This window comes from Emydura macquarii, unplaced genomic scaffold, assembly GCF_026122565.2.
Source record: "Emydura macquarii macquarii isolate MOO-44397 ecotype Brisbane River unplaced genomic scaffold, CSIRO-AGI_Emac_v2 contig_1253, whole genome shotgun sequence".
In the NCBI taxonomy this organism is placed as follows: Eukaryota; Metazoa; Chordata; order Testudines; family Chelidae; genus Emydura; species Emydura macquarii.
Genome location: NW_027131390.1, coordinates 36,970,245 through 36,996,218, shown reverse-complemented (window position 1 = coordinate 36,996,218; position 25,974 = coordinate 36,970,245). Strand labels below are relative to the sequence as shown.

Here is a 25,974-nt window from a genome sequence, read left to right as displayed (position 1 = left end):
ACCTGTATACAGACTTTTTGCCAGTATAACTCTTTACAACTGAGGCTTTTGCTGGTGTAGATTCCTCAGTCAGGGATGTGATTTTTTTTCGTCCCATACTACCAGCCAACATATCTATGTCAGTAAAACTCTTAAATGTAAGCCAGGCCTCAGAGACAGTCTCTGCCCCAAACAGCTTACAATCTAAGTAGACAGGACAGACAAGGGTTAGGGAGAAGCAGGCCCAGAGAGAGAAAAGGACTTCCCTAAGGTCACACAGCAGGTAAAAGGCTGGATTGGGAACAGAACTCAGGTATCCTGACTCCTACTCAAGTGTCCTAGTCCACTGTTATCTGGACCATGCTGCCACTCAACATTACTTTCCCTCTGCTCCTGATTTGATGAATAGCATTTGGGGTGAGGGTTTGCTGGAGAGGGCTCCCAGATGTTATGGCCCATTCTTGTACACTGCATTCAAGATGAACACTGAGACATGATCAAATTCGGGGGAAGAGGTGCCTCTTGGGACAGTTAGGCTCATTGGACAGGACATTAATTCCTTTAATTCAACTTTGATTTTTATGGTGGATGGAACCGTTCTGAGAGAGCACCAGGATAGAATCTTGGGGGGATGTACCAAGATGGGAAGTATGGGGATAGTCTTTCGGGTCCTGATCTTGCAAGGGAATCTGTACTTGTGGATCTGTACATCCGGGGGGAAGAGGGAGTCCCACTGAAGTCAGTAGGATCTGCATGGATGAAAGGATTTGCCCATGTGAATCCCTTTGCAGGTTTGAGGCCTTTAGGCTATGTCTCCATTAGCTTTTTTGCTCCAATATTTCCCACTATTGCTGCCATCAGTATAGATCCAGTGCCAGTACTTTACCAACATGTCAACTAACTCTGCAAAGAGCAGCTATGAGAAATTTTAGAAAACTGAATCTAGTGTAGACAAGGCCTTCAAAGGATAAATTAATGAGGGACTTTGAGGGGGTATGACTGAATGGCGGGAGGGGGGAGCATGCTTTGAGATAGTATCATATGTTAGAGGCAGGGAAAACTAAAAAGATTGTAAGATTGTATGCAATGTGGGATTTTCTTCAGATGTCAGCGATTTTGCAAAGATTTTCCACTTTTTTTTTTTTTTTTGCCTTTTAAAAAAAACACCTTAGCAATCTGCTATGATGGCCTTCCAGAGGGACATGCTTTTTTGTTAGGCTGTAATCAGTGACTGAGATACTAGCTATAGCTTTAGCCAATAAGGAAGATGTACTTTTTAAACATTGCTACATTTTCAGGAAACTTTCCTAGTTTAAGGAAGATAGTGATGGATTTTTATTTATTTATTTTTTTAAAGTTTCAGTGCATTATGCTGGTCACTTACAATTACTTAAATCAGAGTTAGTGTCTTTAAACTGGCACAAGCAAATACATGCACACGAGCTCAGCACAGCCATGACCAGCGTTCGTAGCTACACTAGGCAACAGACCCCAAATTTAGATTGGGATTATCATCTGCTCTGCAGGTCAAATTCAACATGAACAGCTACTACTGAAGACTGTGGTATATGTAGCCTGGCTTATCCAGAACTGAATTTGGCTGTAGATTGGTACGACTTTATCATTGCTACAGTTTCTGAACTCTTTAAGGTAAGTAACATGATGTGGTTTGCATTCAATACTACATTTTTTAAACCCTTTTTCCAGTTGCATTCAATTCCCATGTATGACCCCTGAGAGAAGATCTTCATGGCTCTGTTGCAAACAATTTAGTTTAAATGGTTTGTATGACATGTGGGTCGGGCTGAAACCCTGTTTGGAGATTTCTGGAAGCTCTTTGGATTTGTGCTTATTTTGGACTTCAAAGGTACTCTGTCATCTCAAAGATCACATATGTTAAACAAACATAATTCTTTTCCTGTGTTACTAATGGCATCAAAAATAGTTAAACTGAAAATTTTTTAAAGCAAATGTGAACATTCCTGTTGATGCAGTTTTTATTTTTGGCGTCTCTAAGCTTCACTGAAAATTAGTGAAATCAGTTTAACTTCTTTTTACAGTCACTTTCACTCAGGTTCTCAGAAGAAGCATCTGGATTGCACCCAATATAGAGGATCATTGATTTGTTCAAACAGCGGTTTCCACTGGAGTTTAAAAATATAATAGAAATATTGTATTGGGCTTCAGTTTTGTAACCCCTTTTTAATGAATTCCACATTTTGGCCATATCTGAGACTAGATATTGCAAATAAAATCTATTGTGTGTTTCCAGGGTCGAAGTGCAACCCTTCTTGGCATTCCACAGTGCCCCTGGCCAAAGGAGTTGTAGAACATCTTAAAAAAAAGAAGAAAGCCATGTGCTCATCCTCCAGTTCTTGCTACAGCGTGGGAGTGACTGGTACATCAAAAGGAAAAATTTCAAGATTGATGATTCCCAGTCTCTGTCCAGTCAAGGCAGACTTCTAGGGTGCCCCACTTTAGAGAAAGCAGTGGCTAAGAGCCCAACACACGGGGGGGGAGGGAGGGGAAGGAAGGAGGGATAGCAGACAGACAGGTCTTTAGGTACCTGAACTCCAGCTGAGTGTGTTTCTCAGTCTGCTCTGTTAAATAATATTAGCATTGAAATGGGCTAAGTTAGGCACTGAAGTGATCATCATTGACCTGCACTTTGCTAACACTGGGAATTTGCACCATACAACCACTACTATAGATGTATCGGTGGAGTGCCTAGTGCATACAGGCGAAGCCACAGCTGGCGCTGGTGGAGCTTACCCTTACTTTAACCAGGATGTGCTGTAATGGTGCAAATCTTGGCTTCTAGGGGCTTTGCCTGTCTGCCCTAGGCATGGCACTAGTGCATCTGTACCTCTGGCTGGCCATGGGCAAATCCCCAGTGGAGACCATTCTTTTTGTTACCCTGAGAATTTTAGTGTGGCTTCACTGGTGATAGCAATGGTGGGAAAGCTAGTATAGATTGTCTGTCAGTGGTTTTACCACCCTACTCTCTGATACCTGTCCTGAGCTGGGCTTGGATGAAACGGTGGTAAACTGCTGACAGCTGGTTTAGAGTCTAGTGTTCCCATTGGTGTGATAGCAGCAGTCAGAGAATTCCCTAAAATTCTCAGACCTTGTTGATACACAGAAGCATATTCTAATATAGGTAGCACCAGTAAAGTGTATAAAAAACTATACCAGTAAAATTAAAGCAATACCGATCCCTAGAGTAGAGAGGTGCTTATACTGGTATTGCTTATTTCCATAAGGGAATGGGAATGAGTTATACTGGTAGAAGGCAATTTTATACTGATATAACTACATCCACACTAGGGGTTGTACCAATGTAACTGTGTAACATGGTTTGAAGAAGGGAGAGTTTACTCAGGGCTTGTTTTTGCTACAAAAAAAGAAGTGTGTTCTTAACTCAAGTTAGTTGACTTACTAAGTTGACTTAGTGAAGACAAGTAAGTTGACTTAGTAAAGACAAGGCAGTTGTAGGTTTAATATGAGTTAACAAGTCGAGTTAAACCCCAGGCCACCCCTTACAATCATTAACTTGATCTGCGAACTCATATTAAAACTACGTCTGCCTTGTCTTCACTAGGATTTAAACCTGAGTTAGGGTGTCTACATGGAGTTATTCCAGAATAGCTCAGTAGTGTCTAAGGGGGGGGCAGGGCTCTGCCCTGCATTTCTCAGATAGATTTATCTCTACACCTGGCATCTCCTGTCTCCTGTTCACTTTCTTGAGGATTCTCTAATTCTTTTGTGGCTTACTTTGGAATTGGGGTTTGAAACCACCTGCGCCAGGTATTTTATTTTGTCTCTCTACATTTGACTGTCTTGATCCCTTCTCTTGGTTGGGATTTTGATTTCCTTCCCTATTTCTTCTACATTCCCTGGGAAATGTCTGTCTTTGGCATGTGTCCTGCATCCTCTTTGGATAACAGAAATGAAGAATTCATTTAACAATGTCTTTTCTGTCACTACATCATCCTGACTCTCTCCTAGAGCGTCTGCTGGCTCCATCGTTGACCTCTTCTTCCTCATGCACTCAAAAATGTACTGTTCGTTGTAACTGCTTGTGAAATCTTGCTATCAACCTTCTCTCTTGGCATCTTCTACCCCATGAGGTTTCCTAGTTCAGTCTCTCCCCAAACTTCCATTCTGTTTAGTGCAGTGGTACATGTCTCTCTCTCTCTCGGCAGTCCCGCACAAGATTCTCTTGGAGCGTTCCTAAAATGTCTGCCCTGCCATTGTGCCCTCATTGTCATATGCTTTCCCTTCCTTCAGTTCAGCCCAGGGTGGTGAAATCCCCGCAGATTGTTTGTTCCCCTATTTCCTTTAGGTTCTTGCATTTCTCTCCAAGCATTGCAAGACTCCTCCTCTTCCCACTCCAAGTCACCTTTTGTTCTCTCTGAGTACAGCTCAGTTTTCCGGTCTCTCACACTCAGCCCAGGTACCTGTTTCATTACTTAATATTTCTTCGCTTTTCGGGGGTGTTTATTTTAGCTGCTGCTTCCCCCCTTTATCTTCTGACTTCTAAGAGCTTCTCTCTGCAGTCTCTGCCTGCTCACCTAAACTTGTTCCCGTATCTGTGGCTCAGTCTGTCCCCCAGAATTTCTCCAGTTTCTCCTGCTTCTATGGCCCCTCATCTCTTCCCAAAGGAATCCCAGAAACACCCCACTGGCCTAGACTGTGCCTGTATGTACCAGGTGTGTTCAGACCTTGCACTGAACAAGCTGGCAGTATGTTCTCAGAATACCTTCACTTCTTTAGCTTTCCACCTGATTCCTCAAACCTTTAGTTGTCTTATCCCCATGCAGCTGGTTCCAGTGTGCACTGATAGTACAGACTGCTCCTTTTCCTACTAAGAGATTGTGTCCTTCTGACGTGGTCATGAAAGAGAAAACTATGCAAGACTTTGGATCACATGCTGTATTTAGATTTTCCCCTTCCCTCCTCTTCTCCCAAGGATGCTGCGCCTTTGTACCTCATTTGCCGCACGCATGTAACATTAACATCTCTCCAAAACAGGAACCTATCGTGACAGTGTCACTGCCTCCTTAATCTCTCCTGTCCAGTTTAACCTAGTTTGCTCCTGCTGGCCATGCACTTCAGATCCTTCCCCTCCCTCATTGCTCTATTTCTGTTTATCTCTATTATATCTCCTGAGTGGTGGGACTCAAGCGGCAGCCTTGCTCTGAAGGTGCTCAATGAAATAACACTACTGTAATGACAGGCATGTCCTCCCCTGAAAGATTCTATCTCCAAGACCAGCATCTTGGCTGACTCTCAAATCCCAGGCTTCTCCTCTACTTTCTGTCTCTAACCCCTAAGAATGCTCACAACTTCCAAACAATAGTAAAGTGAAATTCTAGTGATGAAAACCCTATGCAGTTTGTCAGGAAGTGTCCACACATACTCAGCATTGGTTCCCATGGAGGTGTACTGTAGGCACTTGATTGCCTGAACGGTCTCCTTCCTTTCTGTACCATTACCTCCTAAGCTGGTTGTTAAAGAAATATAAAAGATTGGAAAACTCTGTGGTTTTATATGTCTATTGTCTTGGGAAAGCTGTCTTTGTCCTATCTGCTGTATTTGGGTTACCTTCTTGGGGGATGAAGAAGGATAACAGGATACAGGCGGATGTGAAGATATCGGCACAGAGCGCTTTTCGGGGAACCCATGTCCTACTACAAATTGAATGGGTTTGGTGAAAAATCCTACCATGAGTGTAAGCTGAGTTCATTGTCCCTGCTCTGAGTGTATTCCTCTCCTAAAAGCTCTTTGCAAATAGACTTCTAGCTGCTGAAACAATGTACCACACTGCATGGAAATGAACCTGCAGTTGGCAGATAATGGAGAGGTGTTGCCCACTGCTATGCAGATTGGCCATCTCTTTCTCAATGCTCTGGCTTGCAGATGACCTCTCTGAACTGTACCACAGACACACAACTTCCTTGAAGAACTCCAAGGAATGGAATTGAATGCAGCGTCCTGGGAACAGCCTCTGACTTTGTTTTGTCTTTGCAGGCGGAGTGGCCCCACGAGCCCCAATAGGTCCTGGTTGGTGGTGAGCAGCTGTCATGATCTCTACAGCACCTCTCTACAGTGGGGTGCATAATTGGACCAGTGCAGAGCGGATTTGCATGTGTGGCCTCAACGAGGAGAGGTGAGGTGCGTGGGTGGCTTGTTAGGGGAAAGGCTGGAAACAGAAAACGTCCGGAGTCCTGTTTAGTGATTCTCTTTGGGGCCAGTGCAGGGTCACAGGCCTAAGGAGCTCAGGGATAGGACAAGGATGCATTAGGCCATCAAGTCTCCTATGGTCCCTGTGTTCTGTGCCCAAGGGAAAGAATGGGTCTAATGCTCACAGGGGAACAATACTGGAAGTGCTCTTTCTGGGCAAGAGTCGGCAGCTGTATGGAGCCAGGGCACTGCTTGTGGCCTTGCTGCACCAGTGCTGAGGCTGCTTATGGCCTTGTTGCTACCTGCTATACCTTTCCTCTTTGTCTTGTCAGATTTGCACTCTCAGCTGATTGCCATTGAGCCTGATGGGTTGGGAACTGGGATGAGAGCTGCATGGACAGTACAGGCTAGGGAACTGAGAAGCATTTCCAGTGGGCACAGTGCAGATTAGAGGACTGGATAGGTGAGTTGCATGAACATCACAGGCCAGAGATTAGAGAGGATCAGGACCTGCTCTTTGCCGGAATCCTGACCTGTCCCATTCCCTTGCCCTGGCAGTCCCCTCCTAACCTATGGCATTGGCACCTATCTGATCCTGCAATTCTCAGGTGTGGTGTTCAGAACTGGCCAGCTTGTGGCCTCCCTGGTGTCAGGGTGCAGTGAAGCTTCATCAGCTGTGGCAAACGTTCTAGGGTCTGTGGACTAAAATGTCCTGCATTTGGGATAGTAGGGTCTCAGGCATTAGGGATGCTGATAAACTAGTCCAACAGGCAGGCAATAGACCAGTATGGCCAGGCAGATTTTGCCATGTAATGTGTGGCCTCTCATCTTAGTTACCCCTTGTTAAAGGCTGTACAGGCCTACTTCCTGAGCCTAATAAATGTCCGTGTTTCAGGCACCTGAGCACAGAGGGGTCTAGGCACTTGAACAGAAATACCAAACAGCCCAAAATACAAGATTAGATCAAGACAGACAAACCAGGTTGATCATAACTGAATGGTTTTTAGTCAGTTATTGGCCCTGTATAAAGTGTGTGTGTGTGTGGAGGAGGGGTGGGGGATAATCATTTGGGGGAATAAATATTGCATTTTCTTCCTGGACAGGGTTTCACATCACAGAAATCACTGTCCCAGCTGGCTTCCTTCCTAGCAGTCTCTCAGTGCAGAGGCTAAAGGACCATGCAGCCTAAGCTCTCTTTTTACCAAGAAGTGGTTCTCTAGGGCAAGGCTGAGGGACACTGGCAGAGAGCAGTGTGGGTGCAGTTTGCTCTGAGGATAAGCAGATCTAAGCCTCCAAGGCTGACACTCTGGCACCTTTTGCCTGCACCAGAGTTACTATACTTCCCCCTCCTCTCCCCTCCCCAGCAGCATGACATACAGTGTTGCTTGCATCATCTCTAGCTATCAGAAGAGCAGGCTGCTAGTTTGGCTTTGGAGACAGTGGCAGGAACAAGAGGGGGTGCAGGGCTGGCCCTGAGGCTGCCTCAGAAGATAAGTGGCCAGCTCAGCTCCTTGCCTGGGCTTTCCAGCCAGCAGTTCACCTGTGGATCACCAGCTTGGGTGTACTGATCTACTGGGCCTTGTGGGACAGGTGCTGCCCTGGGAATCGCTTCTCCCCCCAGGCCAGGGGAATAGTACTGGGGCAGCTTGCATGGGATGATGGTCTCCTGTGAGGGGAAGAGAGGTGTGTAGGATGGTGAGCCTTGGATGCCTGCTTTGTTGCCCCTCTGGCAGGCAGGCGTGCCCTCACCTGTCGGAGCCTAGGACGCCAGAGCAGCTTGGCTCCACTGTCTAGCTCAGTCCGTCGTTGAAGCTGCCTGGGCTGTTACAGGGCCAGGAACTGTGCTCTAGCTCCACCTGCTGCCCCTGCCACGTCCCTGCCTCTGAGGGGGCCGGGTTTGGCGCTGGAGGCGGAGGTGGAGCCAGAGTGTGGCTCCAGCTCTGCTGCATAGGCAGCTTTCTGTGCCAGCTGTCCAGCTTGTTGTCACGGAGATGCCTTCCCGGCCAAAGTCTCAGCTCCCTAGCACCCCAGCCCTTTCACTGATCCCACCTAACTCCTCCAGAGCCTCCCTGGGTTCAAGGCACATGCTGCTTTTTGGCAGAGATCCCACAGGACAGTGATTGAGGGAGAAAGGGCCATGGGATTTTTGGCCCCTCTCAGTACTCCAGTGGGGGCAGGGTAGAAAAAGTCCCCTTAACTCTGCCTTTCCTGGCACAGGAATGTTCCAGCTGCATGGCATTCCGGGAAGGCGCAAGGGGCACACAGGCTCTCTCGACACAGCTCTTGCATGTTTTTGAAAGCATCCAGCCACACAATTAATGCACATTAGCTGTCTCACAGGAGGGCTCTGGGAAGACCTGAGGTGGTCAGGAGTTCCATCCCTGCCCAGCTCTGTGGCAGTAACAGAACACACATGCCTGCTGTGTAAAAGCCCGCACAGTTTGCTCAGCAGAATATGTGGCCTGGCTACAAATCCTACCTGGCTGACCTTGGGCAAGTTTCTCCCTCCTGTCTCTGCCATTCTGGCTAGCAAACTGGGCAAGAAGCAGGAACCAGATTCTGAGTCTGAGCTGTTCTCCTGGGGTTCATGTTACTAAAAGCCTATCCCAGGCATTAGTTCTAAGGGTCGTTCTCTTGTGATTCCAGCCACCCTTCGTCCCATCACCTCTCAGCTGCCATCTGGATCTTGCTGCTGCCTATTGCAGAAACCTGATCTCCCCTTATTAATAACAATCCTCTTAAGCCTTTTGTGGCCTGAGTGACTCGGGAAATCCAGGTTTAAGAAATCCATGTCAAATTATGTTTGTAAAGAACAGCAAGAATGATGTCTGGTGGGAAGGGTGCAGAGGCCTTATGCAAAGTGCCGTGCTTTTGCTGCAGCACAGGGGAACAAGTGCAGATATGGGGAAGACCAGCATTGCATTTGTAGCATAGCTGTGCCATGAGGTGGGGAGCTGGTGAGGGGTCATGATACTGAGGGCATTTGGAAAGGAGTAGGTGCCCTACCAGAATGTTTAAACCGGAAGGTCATTACTCAAGTAGTTGTATCCCTTCGAAGGCCACCTTCGTGTGCCAAGAGAGAGGAGTGCCAGTACTGGACACTGGAGTGATGTGGTTGATTATGGAAGTTTGCATCGCTTAATCCCTTTGGTAGCAGACAAGGAGAGAAAAGACTGCCAGCATCACAAGGTTTATTCTGCCCCCACTAGCTTCCCCTGTAGTTAACCCTCGCAAGCTGTTGTGTCAGCAGACAAAAAACATTAGGGAGGGCCTCAAACCCTCCCAGGACACTGAACCTTGTGCTGGGCACTCTACTGTCTCCTGTGAGAGCAGCTCCTGGTTCAAATGTTGACTTAGGCAGAAGTATTGTATATTTACAGCCCCCCTGTCTGACCATCTCATATGCACAATTGTTACCACTGGCCTCCTCCATCATGTCTCCTTTCCGTGGAATTGATCACAGTCCTTACCCTGAATTCACACTTTCCGCCTGGGAAACTCCTTTGTTTCGAGCAGTGAACTGCTCTCTTTCTGTCTTGTGAAGGGTAAGGGGTTAAAGACAGATATACAACACCCCTGTGCAGGATGTCTTGAGGGTGTTTTGGGGGCTGCGCCAATCACACGCTCCAGGCCCCAGGTGTTTCCTGCTTTGGGGGCTAGAGGGATGCTATAGAGCTGAATATGCCCAGGCTCCTGGAGCAGTGATAGGACTCCACAGCTGTCAGAAGGGTATATGAGGAGGGCATGTGACTGAGATTAGTGCCTGAGGAGGGAGAGAAATCATAGGTGTGAAGTGTGGATGTTTCTGGGGCTGTGTGTAAGAGGGATAAGACTGAAATATTAGATGGGTGTGGAATTAAAATTACCAGTGTAAGGGGGGCGGAGGGGGAAAGGGGGGATGTTTAGTTTTGGACCAAAACCAGGTTACTGATTAGTGTGTGGCTGGATAATGGGGGGCGGGGAGGGGTGACAGGAATCAGCAGTTGTAGGGGGAGTATGCCTGGTGGGTGGGGAACGAACAACACGTGTAGCATGGGTGGGTGTGAGAGAGAGATTTGGGAGGCTGGCTGGGAGGGCAGGATTGGAAGATGGGGTTGCACAGGGGAGGCAGTGGGGTGGGCAGAACTAGAATGGGGGTGTGGAGAAGACAAGCCAAGAACAGGAGGGGGCTGGGGGAGCGTGGGACTGCCGCTGTAAATGAGGATTGCGTGGGGAAGGCGGGACTGGAACTGGGTGGGTTGTATTGGGTGGGGCTCGGGGAGGGGGGATTGGGGAAGGTGGGGGGTGGGTTCTGGGGTGGATTGGGGGAGCACTGGGGGCTGGTGGAGCAGGGTGGGCCAGCTCCCTGCCCTTTGGGTGATGGTTATTTTGTGGGTCTCCCCACCCCCCATCCTGCGGCTTCATTTGCCAACTGTCATTTCCCAACTGCTGTGGAACTTGTAGGCCAGTTATTGCCATTTCCTTCTTAAAGGGACAGCAGCCTAAACATTCCCTGGTGGCTGTTTCCCCAGACCTAGCATTAGAGGATCCGAGGGGGGCGTGCGCCCCATTCCTGCATGCCTGAGGGCAGTGCAGTCTGCTTGCCTTGGCATTGCCGTGCAGGCAGGCTGGCTCTCCAAGGTGCGCCTGCTGTGCTGCATCTATGAGCTTGGAAAGCAGCCTGGGGGCGGGCCTGGAGAGGCAGGGCTCTGGGCAGGAGTCCCCACTTCCCTATGGCCGGCGAGCCTCTTCTGACTCGCAGCCCTGGGGGCGGTGCAAGGCTAATGGTGGGCTAGGAGAGTACCTCTGGGGTTCATTGTGGTTCCCTTGTCTTGTCTTATCTCTGTTGTAGGAGAGCCCCCCTTTCTGATGAGGAGTCTAACAAGAGCAGCTCCCAGCACTTGGGGTCCCAGGAATTTTGCGTCGGCAGCAGCCTTTCCAAGGTGAGCTCCTTGTACAGAGTGGCTGGGCTGAGGAGCCAAGGACTGTGATGGAAGGGGCCGTGCATGGGAGTCTGACCCTGACCTGGGCCCAAGTGAGGACTGCCCTGTGACAGAGTGGCATGCAGAGTGGCATGCTAGAGACTGGGGAAGGCAGGAGTGCAGGGCCTGGAAGCAGCACTGTTCCCTTTTCCTGTGGGCTTCTCCGTGTCCCACAGAGACCCAGTGAAGAGTGGGAGCAGCCCATTCTGCTGGGAAATGCTGGCTCAGCTTCCAGGGAGTCCTTTCTCCCTTTCTCATTGCAGGTGGAGCTCACAGCAGTCAGTAGCGGTGGCAGCAATGCCCAGGGGCTGGATGCAAATGGCAGTGTGGAGGAGAAACTTGGGCCCAAGCTGGAAGAGCAGCCACCCGATCTCCACCCAAAACCAGAGTGTGCTGGGAAAGCAGTGAAAGAGGCTACTTTGCTTGTCCCTCTGGCAAATCAGGGAGATGGCAGAGGGCTGGAGCCCGCAGTCCCGGGAGCTGTGGAGCCCGAGAGCAGCAGCACGGACAGTGCCTGGATGCCTGCAGATCTTCACAGTGACAAACAGGCCGATGCTTGCCCTGCTTGCCCCAATGCTCTAGACAGTGAGAATGCTGGGAAAGAGAAGAGCACCCTGAATGCTGAAACGCAAGGGGCAGGAGTGCCCGTGGAGGAGACGCTGCCTGTGGTTGCCTCCAGTTGCAACACCCTTGCCTCTACCCCCGCCACCTTCAACTTGAATAGAGTGTGTTTTTCCACATCTCAGGCCCCTGCTATGCAAAAAATGCCCCTGTCCTTTCAGCCCGGAGCAGTTCTGGCCCCGAGCCAGCCCCTGGTGTACATCCCACCCTCCAGCTGTGGGCAGCCGCTCAGTGTGGCTACTCTTCCGAGCCCCCTCGGAGTCCCCTCCACCCTCGCTCTTCCAGTCCTTCCCTCCTACCTGCAGGAGCGTGGCCTGCCAGGCATTATTGCGCCCCCTGAGCTGCGCTCGTATCCCTGTACCTTCTCCGTAGCCAGGCCCTTGGCTTCAGATTCCAAAGTGGTGTCTGTGGAGGTGAGCCAGCTGAGCTGCCCTTCACCTTCAAGTGGGAGCAGCACCCAAGCTGCTGCTGCTGTTGATGGTCCTTCCCCATCCATGGATGGCTCTTCCCTTTCACCCAGCCAGCCTTCCCTGGCAGCCTCATGTGGGAGCACAGCTCCCCCATCGGGTACTGGCCTGCACACCAGGGCCTCAGCTGCTCCAGAGCAACTTGCTCAAGGGGCCATCACTTCGCTTTCTCCCCTGAAGTCTCCCCCGCAACTGGAACGTGAGATGGTCTCCTTCCCAGAATGCAGTGAGATGCCTCTTGATCTGTCCTCTAAATCCAACCGCCAGAAGCTGCCTCCACCGAGCCAGCGCAAGACACCCCCCATGCCCATCCTAACACCGGTGCACACCAGCGGCAAGGCAGCACTCACTACGGTCCTGTCCAAGTCCCAGCGTGCAGCCCAGAGTGCAGGCAGCAGTGTCACCTCATGCCTGGGCACCACCTCTCCCTTTGTCATTTTTCCAGACTTCCTGCGCAATGGTGAGCAGGGCTCCTGGATGAAAAACTCCACTGCTCTAATTAGCACCATTCCAGGCACCTATGTGGGGGTGGCCAACCCAGTGCCTGCCTCACTACTGCTCAGCAAAGACTCCAACATTAGCTTCAGCAGAGACCCACAGCTTCTCCCCAAACAGGAGCCCATTTCCATCATCGATCAGGGAGATGCCCGAAATACTGGGCCACCCTCTGGGAAAAAAGGCAGCCAGGCTAGTGCGGAGGGCCAGCAGGACCCAGCTAGGCGGTTCCTCTATGGCAGAGCTGCCCCAGGGGCTCCATTGTGCCAATCCAAGGAGCTGTCTCTCTGGACTCCTGGTCAGGGAAGCATTTACCCCCGATGCCCAGTTAATGGGAAACCATCCAATGCCCAGCTTCTGCCCGTTGGGTGGTCTCCCTATCACCAGACCCCTCTGCTTTCAATTGGCATCTCCACAACTGGACAGCTGCCCCTGAATCAGAGTGGCCCCTCCAAGCCATCTGGTACAGGTGAGCTCCCTGCGTTTCCCAGCATGCAGTCTGCAGAGTCTGGCACAGCAGCCCCCAAGGCTCCTGAGGGACTGCCAAGGCTTCCATCTCTGGAATGGGAAGCCCTGTCCAAAGTCAAGAGCTGCAGGGCCTTGCCCAAGTTCTGTGAGGAGCCTGTCAATCCAGTCTCCATAGGTGTATCTCCAACTCTTCAGGCTGGTGCTGTGGATGCAAAGGGGGGGAAGGGGAAGGCAGAAAGCCCTTCCAGGAGCCACGGATGTGAGGAACCAGGGGCTGACTCCAGTAGAGACAGTGTTGTACAGACTGAGGCTTCCCAAGTGAGCTGTAGCCTCAAGCAGTTAGGAGACTCAAAACCTAAAAACCAAGTGTTAGCTGCCTATCTGTCACATGACCTGCCTGGAGCCAATCAGCAAGGCCTGCAAACAACCTCTGAGCTGCCAGCTGCACCTATAGAGAGTCCAGGCAAGGAGCTGGGATGTGAAATGGCCCGAGAGCAGCCAGCCTCAGAGGCCCCCCAGGGTACGCACCAGGTGGACCTGTGCAGAGTCAAGAAGGAGCGAGTGGAATGTGATGTGCCATTTGCCTCTGTGGCTTGTCTGCGAGCGGGGGCAACACCCAGGGGCTTTCCTGAGACCAAACTCAAGGGAGCAACTCAAATCAAACAGGAGGGCAGCTTATGCTGCAAATCCAAACGGCAACGTGATGGGCCAGCCAAACAGGCCCACAAGAGACTGAAGTGCAGAGCCAGAGATGTAGAGGAGGCCCCAAGCAAGACGGGGAGCCGAAGCTTGCATGGATGGAAGGTGGGTGAGCAGCCACTGAAGAGGGTCGCCAGTCCCATGGAGGGCAGCAGCAGCCTCCAGACACAGATAGGACCAGTGCAAGGGCTCTGTATTGCCTAGAATAGTATCAGGAGTCACAACCAAAGGAAGGGGATACAGGGGCAATTGACAGCAGTGGAAGGAGGAACCCATCACTGGGACTGCAGGAGGGTACAGGGATCAGTTTGGGCAACCTCACTAGAGGCCTTTTCGTTACAGGCAGCTCAGTCTTCCCTGGCACTGGGGTTGTGACTGACAAAGCAGTGTCTGTGAGTTGGGATTCAGGGGCATTGGCAGAGCTGGGTATCTGGGGCAGGCTATGGGTCAGGAGTGAGAGGTGTTGATGGAGCTGGCAGAGGTTGGGGGGAAACAGTATGCTGGGGTTCCTCCCTTCCTGCTGCCCTAGCATGGTGAGGCTTGTATTGAAGTTTGGACTGAAACCTGTATCTGTCCTGTGTTTGCAGTGGCGAAAGCATCGTGATGGCCTGCACGAGATCAGCAAACGAGAAAGCCGGGTGGGCTTGAATGAGCACAATAGCCTCAGGGTAAAACGCAAGCGCAGGAGGCAGGCAAAAACAGAACACCAATCTCCAGGGCATCGTGGGGACAGCCATGAGGAAGGTACTGTTAAAAATCTGGACAGTGTTCTTCCCTTGCATAGCTAGGCTATAGCGTGGTCTTGGCACTCTGCTCCCATTGCCTGCCAGCGGAGCTGGGTACCAGGTCTCCTGGAGTTGTGAGTTCCTGTGGGTTGTGGAGCTGAGCACTACATACAGCAGGTTAGAATCCCATGTAGGGATCCGGTATAACATGGTGCGTTGTCATTCCAAGGCCAGCAGTCCTCTATCAGCTCCTGGATTCCCCGTTAGCTTTTCAGTGGCATTAGTCCTCAGGGTTCTCCTCTTTTCCCAGGTTATCTTGAGAAGAAACCCAAAAACAACTTCCGGGACTTCATCCCGGTGGTGCTGAGCAGCCGGACACGCAGTCAGTCAGGTTGGTGATTGCAGCAGACCTAGTGGCCGGCCTCTGCTGGGGAGATTCAGCTAGCCGGTGTGGCTGAGACTGAGAGATCCCTGTCAGCGAGGCACTGCAAGCCTTGTGCCTGGCAGATGGGAACAGAGCACTTTACTAACTTGGTCTAGTTACAGGCTCAGTAGGGAGTTGGGGGATGGGAGTGTGAGTACATCCCTGCCCACATGTCTGGGGGACAGGAAGGTCTTGGGGTGCTAAGGAGGGGCTGTCCTGTCCCCTGTTTCCTAGCTGGGGGAGTGCTCTTGTGGATGCTTTTGGCTCTTCTTGTGTCAAGAGGTCTAGCTACTAGACACAACTTGTGTGGTCCTCTCTGCAGGAAGTGTTGGTGGCTCTTCTGCTAGTGTGAGAGGAGAGTGTGACGTGACCGGCCAGGAGATCTTACCACTGCTGGAAGAGGAGCAGGAGGAGGAGACATCCTTGAAACGCCGCAGGCTGAGGAAATCCCACAGGATGTCCCGTTATCACAACCGCAGGGCCAGAGACAGGTCTCAGTCAGAAAAGGGCAGCTGCCACCTGAGGAGGGCCAGGGAGCTGCCCTGGAGAGTGGAGGCCTCAAGGCAGCTGTGGGACCTCAATGAGGAGGATGATGACAGCCATGTCAAGAGGAAGAAGAGGAGACGGCAGAAAAGCCGGAAATACCAGACAGGGGAGTACTTGACTGAGCGAGAAGAGGAGGAACATGTGAGCTGCTACTCCCATAGGAGGCGGAAATCAAAAGCAGGTACCGGCACTGGCTGAGGGAAGGGGTTTTTGGCCCCGCTGGCTATTCTGCAAGACCTCTTCCAGGCCAGCCGTCCTGGCTTAGAACCAGTGCGTCAGCTCCAATCCCCTATGGGTTGCATATACTGCTGTCCAGGGACCATTCCCTCCATTGTGCTGTACTGCAATGGGCCACCTGTCCTTTACAGGACATCTACTGTAAACGATGGGCCAGTGACCCCCAAATGATGTGGCAATGTTAATTGGGCACTGACCTCATTCCTCAGTCACAGGCAGGGCTGGGAGCAGGGAAGGAGGAGGCCAAGAATAATTGCACGTGGCAAATGTGAACCCTAGGGAGAGGCATCCTAGTGCCTGCCCTGGCAGGAGTAGATGGAACCGGGGCCATTACAATTCAGACTGATTTTTATACATCCGGACTAACCCTTTGTTTTTATACATCAGTAAATCCTAAGGCTTATGCAGTGGAGCAAAAGAAGCTTTGTCCAGCAGGAACCTAGGAGAGAGGGTGACTTGGGAGCCAGGGTGTGGCAGAACCAGGCAAAGTGCCTGGAGCTGTGTGGTGAACCTTTTCCCATAGTTCACATTCAGGGCTGTAACAGCCAAGTGGAGAAAGCTGCAGTTGCTTCCCTCCCATCTCCTGGACTCCAGTTCCTGCCCTAAGGTCTCCATTTACTACCTCCTGAGCTCCTGCTCCCTACCCATGGCTCAGCCAGTGACCCAGACCCTTCTGACTCTCAATAGATACTCCCCTTTCCCGCCTCCCCCGGATTCTTTCCCAGCCGTTTTGAGTTGCCCGCTGCTTTGCAGGCCAGCTCTCCCTTTCTATGCTGTCAGGGTGTTGGCAAAGCTTTTGGAAATCAGTGAATTTTGTCAGCTTCTACAGCTGCAGAACAGCCAGGCCTATATGTACGTCGCTCTGCAGGTACCCTCTGGCTTTGCTCAAATGTGTCCATTGTGGGGCTGCTCAGGCAGGAGAATGCTGCTGTGATTGTACCGGTGGGGAGCACAAATTTGGCGTGCATACAGAAACTGCTCCTGGGTCTCTTCTTACCAGCATCTGTATGATGCCACCTTCTCCTACAAATGAGGCACTGTGTGAAGAGACAGCTGGAATGTCCAGGGTTGTAAAACCTAGGGCTGGGTCATGGGAAGAGAGGAGCCACCCTGGCCCTTGAGGGACCACAGGAGCTACTAACAACTTGTGATGGTGGGAGCCCTGTGGAGTTGCCTGGAAAAGTCAGTAGCCCCTTCTGAATGAATGAGCTCTAACTCAAGAGCAGTTTGACCAGTTTTCTTCAGAAAACTTCTCCTTTGCTTGGCAAATTGGGCCAAACCAATGTTTCTAAGCAAAGTTATTGATGGAGGGACTGGGGGCCACTCACAGAAGGCCGGCAGGGGAAGCGGATTGCAACCTTCACTGTGGAGGAACCCTCGTCTCTTTGCAAATTAGGAGGACAAAATGTTACCTATGGAGTTATAGTTATGACCTACACCTGTATTGCCCTTACATAACTGTTATATGCATGCATTCCCCTGGGAGGCAGGCAGGTGGCCTTGTCCCTGTGGAGCAGAGTTGGGGAAGCAAAGTGACTTGTCCAGAATGACTCTCTTGCCGTGCACTCAGACCTCTTCTTTGGCCTAGCCTTTAACCCAGTCAGTCAGATAGTGGTCTCCCTGGGCAGTGTCCCACTGTTGCCTGCAAAGCGCTGTGCTCCCCTGCAGGCCACTTTAAAACAATTGCTAATATCTACCCACTAGAAAAGGGCCAGCACAGCAAATGCCTATACATTTCTCTGTACAGAGTTTTTATTCGCCCCTTTTCTGCACCCAATGGCTTTATTTTCTCATCACATACTCTAATATCATCTACTTATAATTGTGCCCTCACCATTGGGTGTTATTGTTTGATTATAATTGCCTGATGTTATGGGGTTCTGTAACAAGCGACTCTGTAATACGTAGTAGGAGGGGGGAAGAGCTCATATTTCCATTGAGAAACCTTCGCTCAGAATTTCCCTACTTCTATGCATACAAAATCAGCACCTTAATGTTGCACTTAAGAGGGAGAAAATAAGAAAAATCTCTGAAAAGGCAGCATAGACAGCAGTGCAGGGCATCGTTCGGCAGGAAGTGGAATAGCAGCTGTCATTTGGGGATACAAGGGAATTCTCCTGGATTCACTTTTTTCCCCTTAGCTGTCTCTCACAGCACTGCTTAGCTTTCAAGGTCTGAAGGGATCACACCCTGTGACAGTATGGCTACAGGATACTGTTTTTGTTAATGTCTTATTAAACCACTGGAGAGCATGCCAACAGGATGAGAAATCAGACTCTGTTCTCCTGGGTATTGCCCCATTGCAGAACAACAGGCACATTGTCTGGAGAAATGGTGCATCAAGTGAGTGCATCAAGCCATGCCTGCTTAGCTTAGGGACCTGCATAGGGTCAGACCCATAAGGCCTTCTGCTGTCAGGCATCCCACTGATACTCTTTCATTTTCAGTGTGCTGTGTTCATTCCCATATACCCTTACTCTTCTGTACTCTGTTTCCAGGCTGAGTAACCAAGGCTTTGGTGGATCTGGGTGCAGGCTGCCAGGCCACCAAAGTCCTGCAGGGACTGGCTGCTCTTGACGCATAGAGGGAAGCCTGGACCCCATGGTCTTTGTCTCTGCATCCTGTGGACCCTGTATCTCCTTAGATTTCAGGTACCGGAAGCAGAAGGAATCTACCCAAAGCAAAGGCTCAGAGCTGCGATTGAGGAGCAGGCTTTCCCCATTGCCCCGAAAATCCCAAGGGCGCCCAGACTTCCGAAATGGCTTTCTCTTGGATCACCCGGGCAACTCCCCCATCCAGGAAGCACTGGAAAAACCATCAGGAAAACGCAAATGCAAAACAAAACATCTGGCAGGGATCTGTGAAGAGGGGAAGGTACGATCCAGACCTAGGGAGGGGGATCATCAACCCAGCATGCGTAAGGGGGAGGGGATATCTGGACTCAGCCTCGTCCAGCTATGCTGAGGAAGCTCCCTCCATTTGTATTTTCCAGGGGAAAGGACACTGGAATCAGCCCAAGTCACGCTCTCTGAAGAAGCCCCAGGAGCTGTGGCCACTCTGTAAGTCACGGCGGGTCAGTCCAGGGAGCTCCCCTGAATTGCCCATGACCCAACACATCCCTCCTGAGGCTCGGCGGCTGATTGTGAACAAGAATGCTGGGGAGACCCTCCTGCAGCGAGCAGCACGGCTTGGCTACAAGGTGAGTGCTGGGCTGATAACTTTTACCCCACCTCCTTCCGCTGGGTCTTGTTGCTGAGTACCTCGAGAGCCATGCTCCTCTCTTGTGGTTTGTGTAACCAGGCCTCTGGTGGTGTCATTCCTCCAGGACGTGGTGCTCTACTGCCTGCAGAAAAAGAGCAGCGAAGTGAATCACCGTGACAATGCTGGCTACACAGCTCTGCACGAAGCCTGCGCACGAGGCTGGATTGACATCCTGCACATTCTGCTAGAGCACGGTGCCAATGTGAACTGCAGCGCCCAGGATGGCACGAGGCAAGCCAGCTCCCAGAGGGCCCAGGGGAGAGGCTCATGAGACAGCAGTTGCCGGGGCTGTGGGAGTCTTTCAGGCAGTGTTGTTAGCCATCTTTGGCAGTATAGTCACCTAGCAAGAAACAGATTGTTTGTTTGCTCTGTGACCTGCACAGACGCCTCTTCCTCTGGTAACTCTTTTGTCCCTTGCCAGGCCTGTCCACGATGCAGTGGTGAATGACAACCTGGAGACCATGTGGCTTCTGCTCTCGTATGGGGCTGATCCCACACTCGCCACTTACTCAGGGCAGACACCCATGAAACTAGCCAGCAGCGAGGTGATGAAGTGTTTCCTTAGCGGTAAGTGCTGAGCCGTGGGGCGTGGCAATGACTGACATTTCTACAGAGTATCTTCCACCCCAAAAGAGCTCAGAAGCTTTACAGGCTTTAAGTGTTAAACACAAAATTGCATGGCAGCATTCAGGGGCCATAGTTAGACACTCATTTGTCAGGAAATGCCAGAGCAAAGGTAGATGGAATGAACTTACTTCTTACTAAACTACTTACATAGGTGCCTAATCCAGTCTATGCTGTTTCTCAAGTTACTATAATATAGGACCCGATTCCTTCTCCAATCATAGACACACAATCCAGGTATATCTACAAGAACCTGTGATCATGTAACTAAAGATAGTACCCTAATGCAGGTACGTGAGGCAGAGCTGATGTGTATTCAAACCTAACTGGCAATTGCTGGCTTTACTATGCAACCACAACATGCTGTTAACCTGCATTTTTGCAGCTGAGAAGTGATGTTCTCAATTCTAAAATTACTCCCTCTGAAAATTGTTTACCTGCCATTGTTGGCAGTAATGTTTCAGGTCACTGTAACTGCACACGTAGAGTACAATGTCTGTTTGCTTTCTGTGCCATTTGTGTGCAGTTGGTGTCACTATTTTCCAGTTTTTCTGGGTCTTGCACAGAAGCAAGGCAGAGAAAAAGAGTTACAAAGGGTGCCTGTTACGGGATGATACAAGTGTTGCCTGAAACTGTATTTAGCTCCTTTTTGTTCCTCACTTTACCTTTAGGTTCTTCTGCTTCTGGAAAGCTGTGCCCATGTGTTCTTCTAGGCTCAACTAAATTCCTGAGTGTGTGTGCTTGTAAATACCCCTTTCAAATAGCTATAACCTTAACTTGAGTGGGTGCTAGAGTTGTTCCCACTCCCCACCTTCCTTTCTCTTGTCTCAGTCCCTGGTCACCCTTTTGGAGGTTGGAGGGCATGCTCCTCATGGACTATAGTTCCTTGTTTATCACTGCCTTGGGCTGCAGTGAGGGGTTAGTCATTTCAGCTCTCTGCTGCTTCCCCCTAGAGCCCTGCTGATGAAAGGAGAGGTGTGCATGCGTGATTATGTTGTGTAGCTGCTCTATGGGTGCCTCCCTGCCTTGGTTTCCTCTTGCAGATTACCTCTCTGATCTCCAAGGGCGAAGTGATGGCGACCCCCGCACAGCATGGGATTTCTACAGCAGCTCTGTATTGGGTGAGTTCAGCTGATTCTATCTCCTCCTGCAGGCCAGAGCATGGCATGGCTGCTGGATGATGACTGGACAACGGTCACACAAGCTGGGACTTGTTAAACCTGTTGGTCTCCCTCCCCAACCCACATACAGAAGGAGAGAATAGCAGGAAGCCCTCACTGGCATGTGACCTGCTATAGTTTCACACCATTCACTGACTCAATCATCTACTGGTTTCTGAAACGGACCTTTTCTTCAAATATTCATCCACCGGATCCCAGTCTAGGTGCACACATACCCCATGAGCATGAGATTAGCTTCTTTTGCCCAGCATTAGTTGGGGCTGTGCATGGTACCTTGCATGCCTTTGAGCTCCTCCTCCAAAGGCATAAAGGGTGAGGGGCCTCAGCCATCACTCAGAACTGCCTCAGTGTCTTTCATTACCCCATAGCTATAGCTTTTCTTTGTTACTCTTAGTGTAGATGATGTTAGTTTGCGTGTATTTTTTATAGTTAATATCTCATTTGTCCATTGACAAAATAAAGAAGAGAGAACCTTTTTATTCCATCAGGGAGTTTTCTGAGGTACTGCTGAGGCCAAGCCTCCAGGCTTTAAGTCATGCCCAGACCATGAGGCAGCCATTCCTTTGAATGATTGGCATTTTAAATGTCTAGTGCTCGATTTGTAGATCTTTTTCGAAGCACATTCCAAAGGCTAAAGATGCACATTTAAAACTATTTTTGCTAGATTACTCCATGAAGGGAGGATCCGATTCTGAGATCCTTTGGCAGAAAGAGGCCCCTGCCACTCCATAACAGCATTCAGTCAGTGCCTCAGCTACTTGTGAGGTTGCTCTCGGATTTCAAGCCTCTTTGTGTTCAAAAAGACCAAGCATTCGTCAAAGGCTGCTGATACTCTGGTACAAATCCCTTCAGGTGAGTCTGTGGCTCCTGCTGCCCTTGACAGAAAAAAATACTTCTCTGAAATTGTCCTGGAATTTATCACCATCCCCAATATTAGCTAAAAACACAGTGAAAACATACCTCTCATCTGACTTTGTGCACTGCATAGGTACTGGAGTAGAAATTGTCACCAAACAGCATTGCAGACCTTGATGTCAATTGTTTTCAGCACATCTGGAAACTTGAGCTGGAATCTTCTCTACTTGATGTTCCTCCCTTGTCAGTAAATCTCTCACTGATAATGGAACCCAGAGACCCAATAATGAAGATTTTACTGCATCCAGAATCTTTCGCTTCAATTTCAATATCACATAGTATCAGGTTCTCCACAATTTTCCTCAACTGCACAAAGATCAGCACCTCCTTCAGAAGAGAGGTATTCTTCTGCCTCATCATCATTTTCAGTCTACAGCAGAAGTCCATCTCCTAGAGCTGCCTCCTTTTCTCCTCAGTCAACCTGTGAAGGAGATCCTGAGAGTAAGGTTTCAAGATATTCTTCTTATCATACAAGACAGTTGAGGAAGTTCTCAGAATTGTTGGATCCCTCCTCCTCAGCCCCACATGCTATATCCATATATGATGCAATCCTGGCAATCTATGGAGCCCACAGCTCAGTTCACTCCATGTTTTTCTAAGGCCCCTGTAGTTAGAGAGGAATCTCCTGAGGTGGATCTATTGCGACCATCTCATCCATCCCCACAAAGTGCTCCTCAAGATGTGGTTCAAGAATCCCTGAATGAAGAGGATGATAACATGAATTGTTATGCTGACCCTATAGTTCCATTAGCTATTTCTTCTTTATCTCTTTATGAAGTTATTAATCCTTAGGTACCTTCCACTGTCAAGGACTTAAAGGCCTTTCAAAGCCCTTTGAAGAGGACGGCTGATACTTAGAAATTACTCTTCAGGTGGTGCAAGAAAGGTCATATAGATTGTTTGATTCTATTGCACACTGATACAAAGGATGTCTTGTGGCACCTATTAATGGAGGCATTCTCAATAAAGCCAGGGCCCTCTGGCAGACCCTAGCCTCCATCTCAGTCACCTCTAAAAGAGCAGGCTGTCGCTTTCAAGTTCCACATAAAGGCTCTGATTATTTTATACTCACCTAGTTCCAGGTTTGTTGGCTGCTGCCCATGCACAGTCAGCCAAGGTTTACTCTTGGAGACAAAGACCCAAAGAAGTTGGACCTACTTGGGAGGAAGGTCTATTTCTTGGCTAGCCTTCAAGCCAGTATTGCAAACTGCCAGGTTTTGCTAGTCAAGTATGACTGTCTCCAGTAGGAGAGTCTCCCAGTTTTTGTGTAAAGTTCCTCAGGACTCTAGGGTTGAACTTAAGTCTCTATATTTAGAGGGCCAGCTAATTGCAACAATGGTTCTTCAAGCTGTGTTTGATGCCAACAACACTGCCGCAAGATCAATGATAATTGCAGCCACCGTGCATACAGTGTCTGGGCTCCAGTCATCAGGGAGCCCAATAGAGGATTTATCCATTGATAGTCATTACCTGTTTAATTCTAAAGCACAGAAAGCATTGCACTCACTGAAAGATTCCAAACTGCTGCTCCATTCCCTAGGCCTTTACACCCCAGCCCATAGGAGGAAACTGTTCAAACCACAGCACCAAATGAGACAGGTGCCTCCTTCCTCTTATTTTTACCACCAGGGACCATCAGAAACCTTTAAGAAGAGGCCTTATGATCAGAAGCAAAGGGATTCTGCTGCTCCTACGGTAACCTCTCACAAAACATCAGGCCCAAGGCAGCAGTTTGATGCCAAGGTTGAATGTCTGGACCAAATCATTGGGAGCTATACCCTTTCTTTCCTCCATTTGGCATCTGCCTCTCTTCCTCCCCTCCCCCCAATGCGTTGGCTGCAATTACTAGACTGCTGGGTATCAGTCATCCAGAAGAACTATGAGGTACAATTCTAGTCCATGCCTACTCCCCACACTCCACCCAATCTTTTTTCAGGGACCTTCCTGTGAGAGCATGTTTTCCTCACTGATCTCATAGAACGTTCCTCAAAACGGCTGTTAGGGATTGATGTTTGCCTCTCCAACTCCCACAAACACTCTGGTGACAGATGCCTCCACACAGGGCTGGGAAGAGCACAGTTGACCCAAGCTTTATGGTCCTCCTATGGAATCCCAACTACCCATAAATATCCTAGACCTTCAGGCTGTTTGTCCAGTTTGCAGGGCATTTCTACCTGTGATTCAGGACACCACTGTCCATGGTTTGACACACAGTACTACCGTGAGGCACTATGGACAAAGAGGAGCAAGATGCCTCGCCCCCCCACCCGCCCCCGTGTCTGGTGGCTAGTCTCCTCTGGGAGACTTTTCTGGCATCCAAAACAATGCAGTGGATCTAGTTGATAGAAAATGCTCTTCTCCTGTGAATATTCCCTCAAGGACTCAGTTTTCCTGAAAACATTTCAGAAGGGGGGCCTTCCCACCTGTTTGCAACCAGTCCCACTCTCCCATCTGCAAACCAGGGGAGGAAGAAGTCCAGGCTCCCCCTCAGAGGCTCCCCCTCTGATTGACTGGGATAGGAATCTGCTCTGTGGGTTTTCCCCCAATCCCTCTGATCCACAGTGTTCTTACGGCAATAAGATTAGACAGGGCTCGTGCCATCTTAGTAGCCTTGGCATGGGCATGACAATTTTTGTACTCAGAGATGGTACATCTATTGATTCAGCCACAATTTGAGATACTGGTCACTTTGCACATCATATCATAGGACTGAGGTCAAATTCTAAAACCGAGGCCCAATGTCTCTACATCTCATGGATTGGAGGCTATCTGGTTGAGCCTGAAGATAGATGTTGCTCAGCAGAGATACAGAACATTCTCATTCAGAGCCAAAATCCTTCAAGTGGAAATGGTTTTCAATATGGGCTTCTCACTGTAACCTCCCTTCTGTGGATGTGTCTGGTCCTGTTCCTGCTGGGTTACCAGTTTATCATTGAAGCTTTCAGGTTTCTCCAGCAGTTCTATTAAGTGCACTTAGCAGCAGTATCTGCTTGCCAGCCTCCAGTAAAGGGATGCATATTTTTTTTCCTATTCTCCAGTAACCAAATTTTGGAAGGGGCTATTAATGGTTTTCTGCCTGGTAAGGAGTTTTTCCCCTCCCTTAGATGTACATGTAGTCCTCCTATCTCTGACAGAGCCTCCATTTCAACCTATGCCTGCCCTCCTGTTCTTTGCATTTTGTCTATTAAGACAATATTTTTAGATTGGCGCTCTGCCCACAGACTGAGTGAAATCCAAGCACTGATGGTAGGGCCACCTTATACCACCTTCCATAAGGACAGTTACTCTCCATGCTCATCCTAAATTTCTGTCTCAAATGGCCTCGGTCTTTCATTGAAATCAGTTTATTCACTTACGAGTGTTCTTTCCAAGACCTCACTCTACCCTTTCAATGTTGTAAGTGCTATCTTCTCTTACCTCAAGAAGACAAAACCATCGCACAGATCACTCAGGCAATTTTTATCATCTGGTGATAAGTCCACAGGACTGGCTGTTTTGACATACTCTCAAAATGAGTGTCAGACTGCATTAGAATTTCTAATGAACTGAATAAAGAGCTCAGGCAGCCTCCTCAGCCTTTTTAGAAGATGTCTCTATACTCAAAATCTGTAGCACATCTCCTTGGAGCTCCATGCATACTTTCATAAGCTGCTATTCTCTAGTGTCAGACTTTAGATCTGATGCATAGTTTGGCAGGTAATTCTTACAGACCTTATTTAACTAGGACTCCGGGCACTCACCACTTTAGAGAGACAACTGGGCTGCCAATCACTTAAAGTGGGATCGGTGTGAACAGATACTCAAAGAAGAAAGAATGGTTACTTTATCTTATAGTAACTGCTTCTTTGGGATGCTTTGTCTACATAGATCCTACAGTCCACCCTCCCTCCCTCCAACGGTGGAGTCTCTTTGCCTTGGGGATTCTGTATTGGTGAAAGAACAGAGTGGAGTTTGGAGCCACCAAGCCCTTTATGTCCTCGGGTGAGGGGCTCAAGGGCATTCAGGGCGCGTGAGTGGCCCCAGCAGATACTGCTGGCCAAAAGAGCAATATCTCATGTGCATGGGCACCTAGAATGGGATCTGTGTGGGTAAAACATCTCAAAGAGCCATAGTTACTGTAAAGAAAGTAACTTCTTTTTCCAGCTATTCATGAGCCACAATACAGTCACCACTGCAACTCGGCCT

At 49.5% G+C, this 25,974-nt stretch overlaps 1 protein-coding gene across 3 annotated transcripts in view; it reads left to right on the top strand.

Annotated features, from left to right (window-relative positions):
- BCORL1 (BCL6 corepressor like 1) overlaps nucleotides 1-25,974 on the top strand; it is a 38,651-nt gene that overhangs the window by 2,610 nt on the left and 10,067 nt on the right. Inside the window, exons 2-13 of one of the 3 annotated variants that reach the window (XM_067548490.1) lie at nucleotides 1,506-1,629; nucleotides 6,013-6,151; nucleotides 10,997-11,087; nucleotides 11,390-13,981; nucleotides 14,464-14,620; nucleotides 14,912-14,992; nucleotides 15,348-15,752; nucleotides 18,453-18,682; nucleotides 18,801-19,007; nucleotides 19,134-19,300; nucleotides 19,491-19,636; nucleotides 20,737-20,814. In XM_067548490.1, coding sequence (XP_067404591.1) covers nucleotides 6,066-6,151; nucleotides 10,997-11,087; nucleotides 11,390-13,981; nucleotides 14,464-14,620; nucleotides 14,912-14,992; nucleotides 15,348-15,752; nucleotides 18,453-18,682; nucleotides 18,801-19,007; nucleotides 19,134-19,300; nucleotides 19,491-19,636; nucleotides 20,737-20,814 — 4,240 coding nt within the window. In that variant the 5' untranslated portion in view covers nucleotides 1,506-1,629; nucleotides 6,013-6,065. Of the gene's footprint in view, nucleotides 1-1,254; nucleotides 1,630-6,012; nucleotides 6,152-10,996; nucleotides 11,088-11,389; nucleotides 13,982-14,463; nucleotides 14,621-14,911; nucleotides 14,993-15,347; nucleotides 15,753-18,452; nucleotides 18,683-18,800; nucleotides 19,008-19,133; nucleotides 19,301-19,490; nucleotides 19,637-20,736; nucleotides 20,815-25,974 lie in introns of those variants that run through there. The other 2 variants (XM_067548491.1, XM_067548492.1) reach the window with 2 other exon arrangements.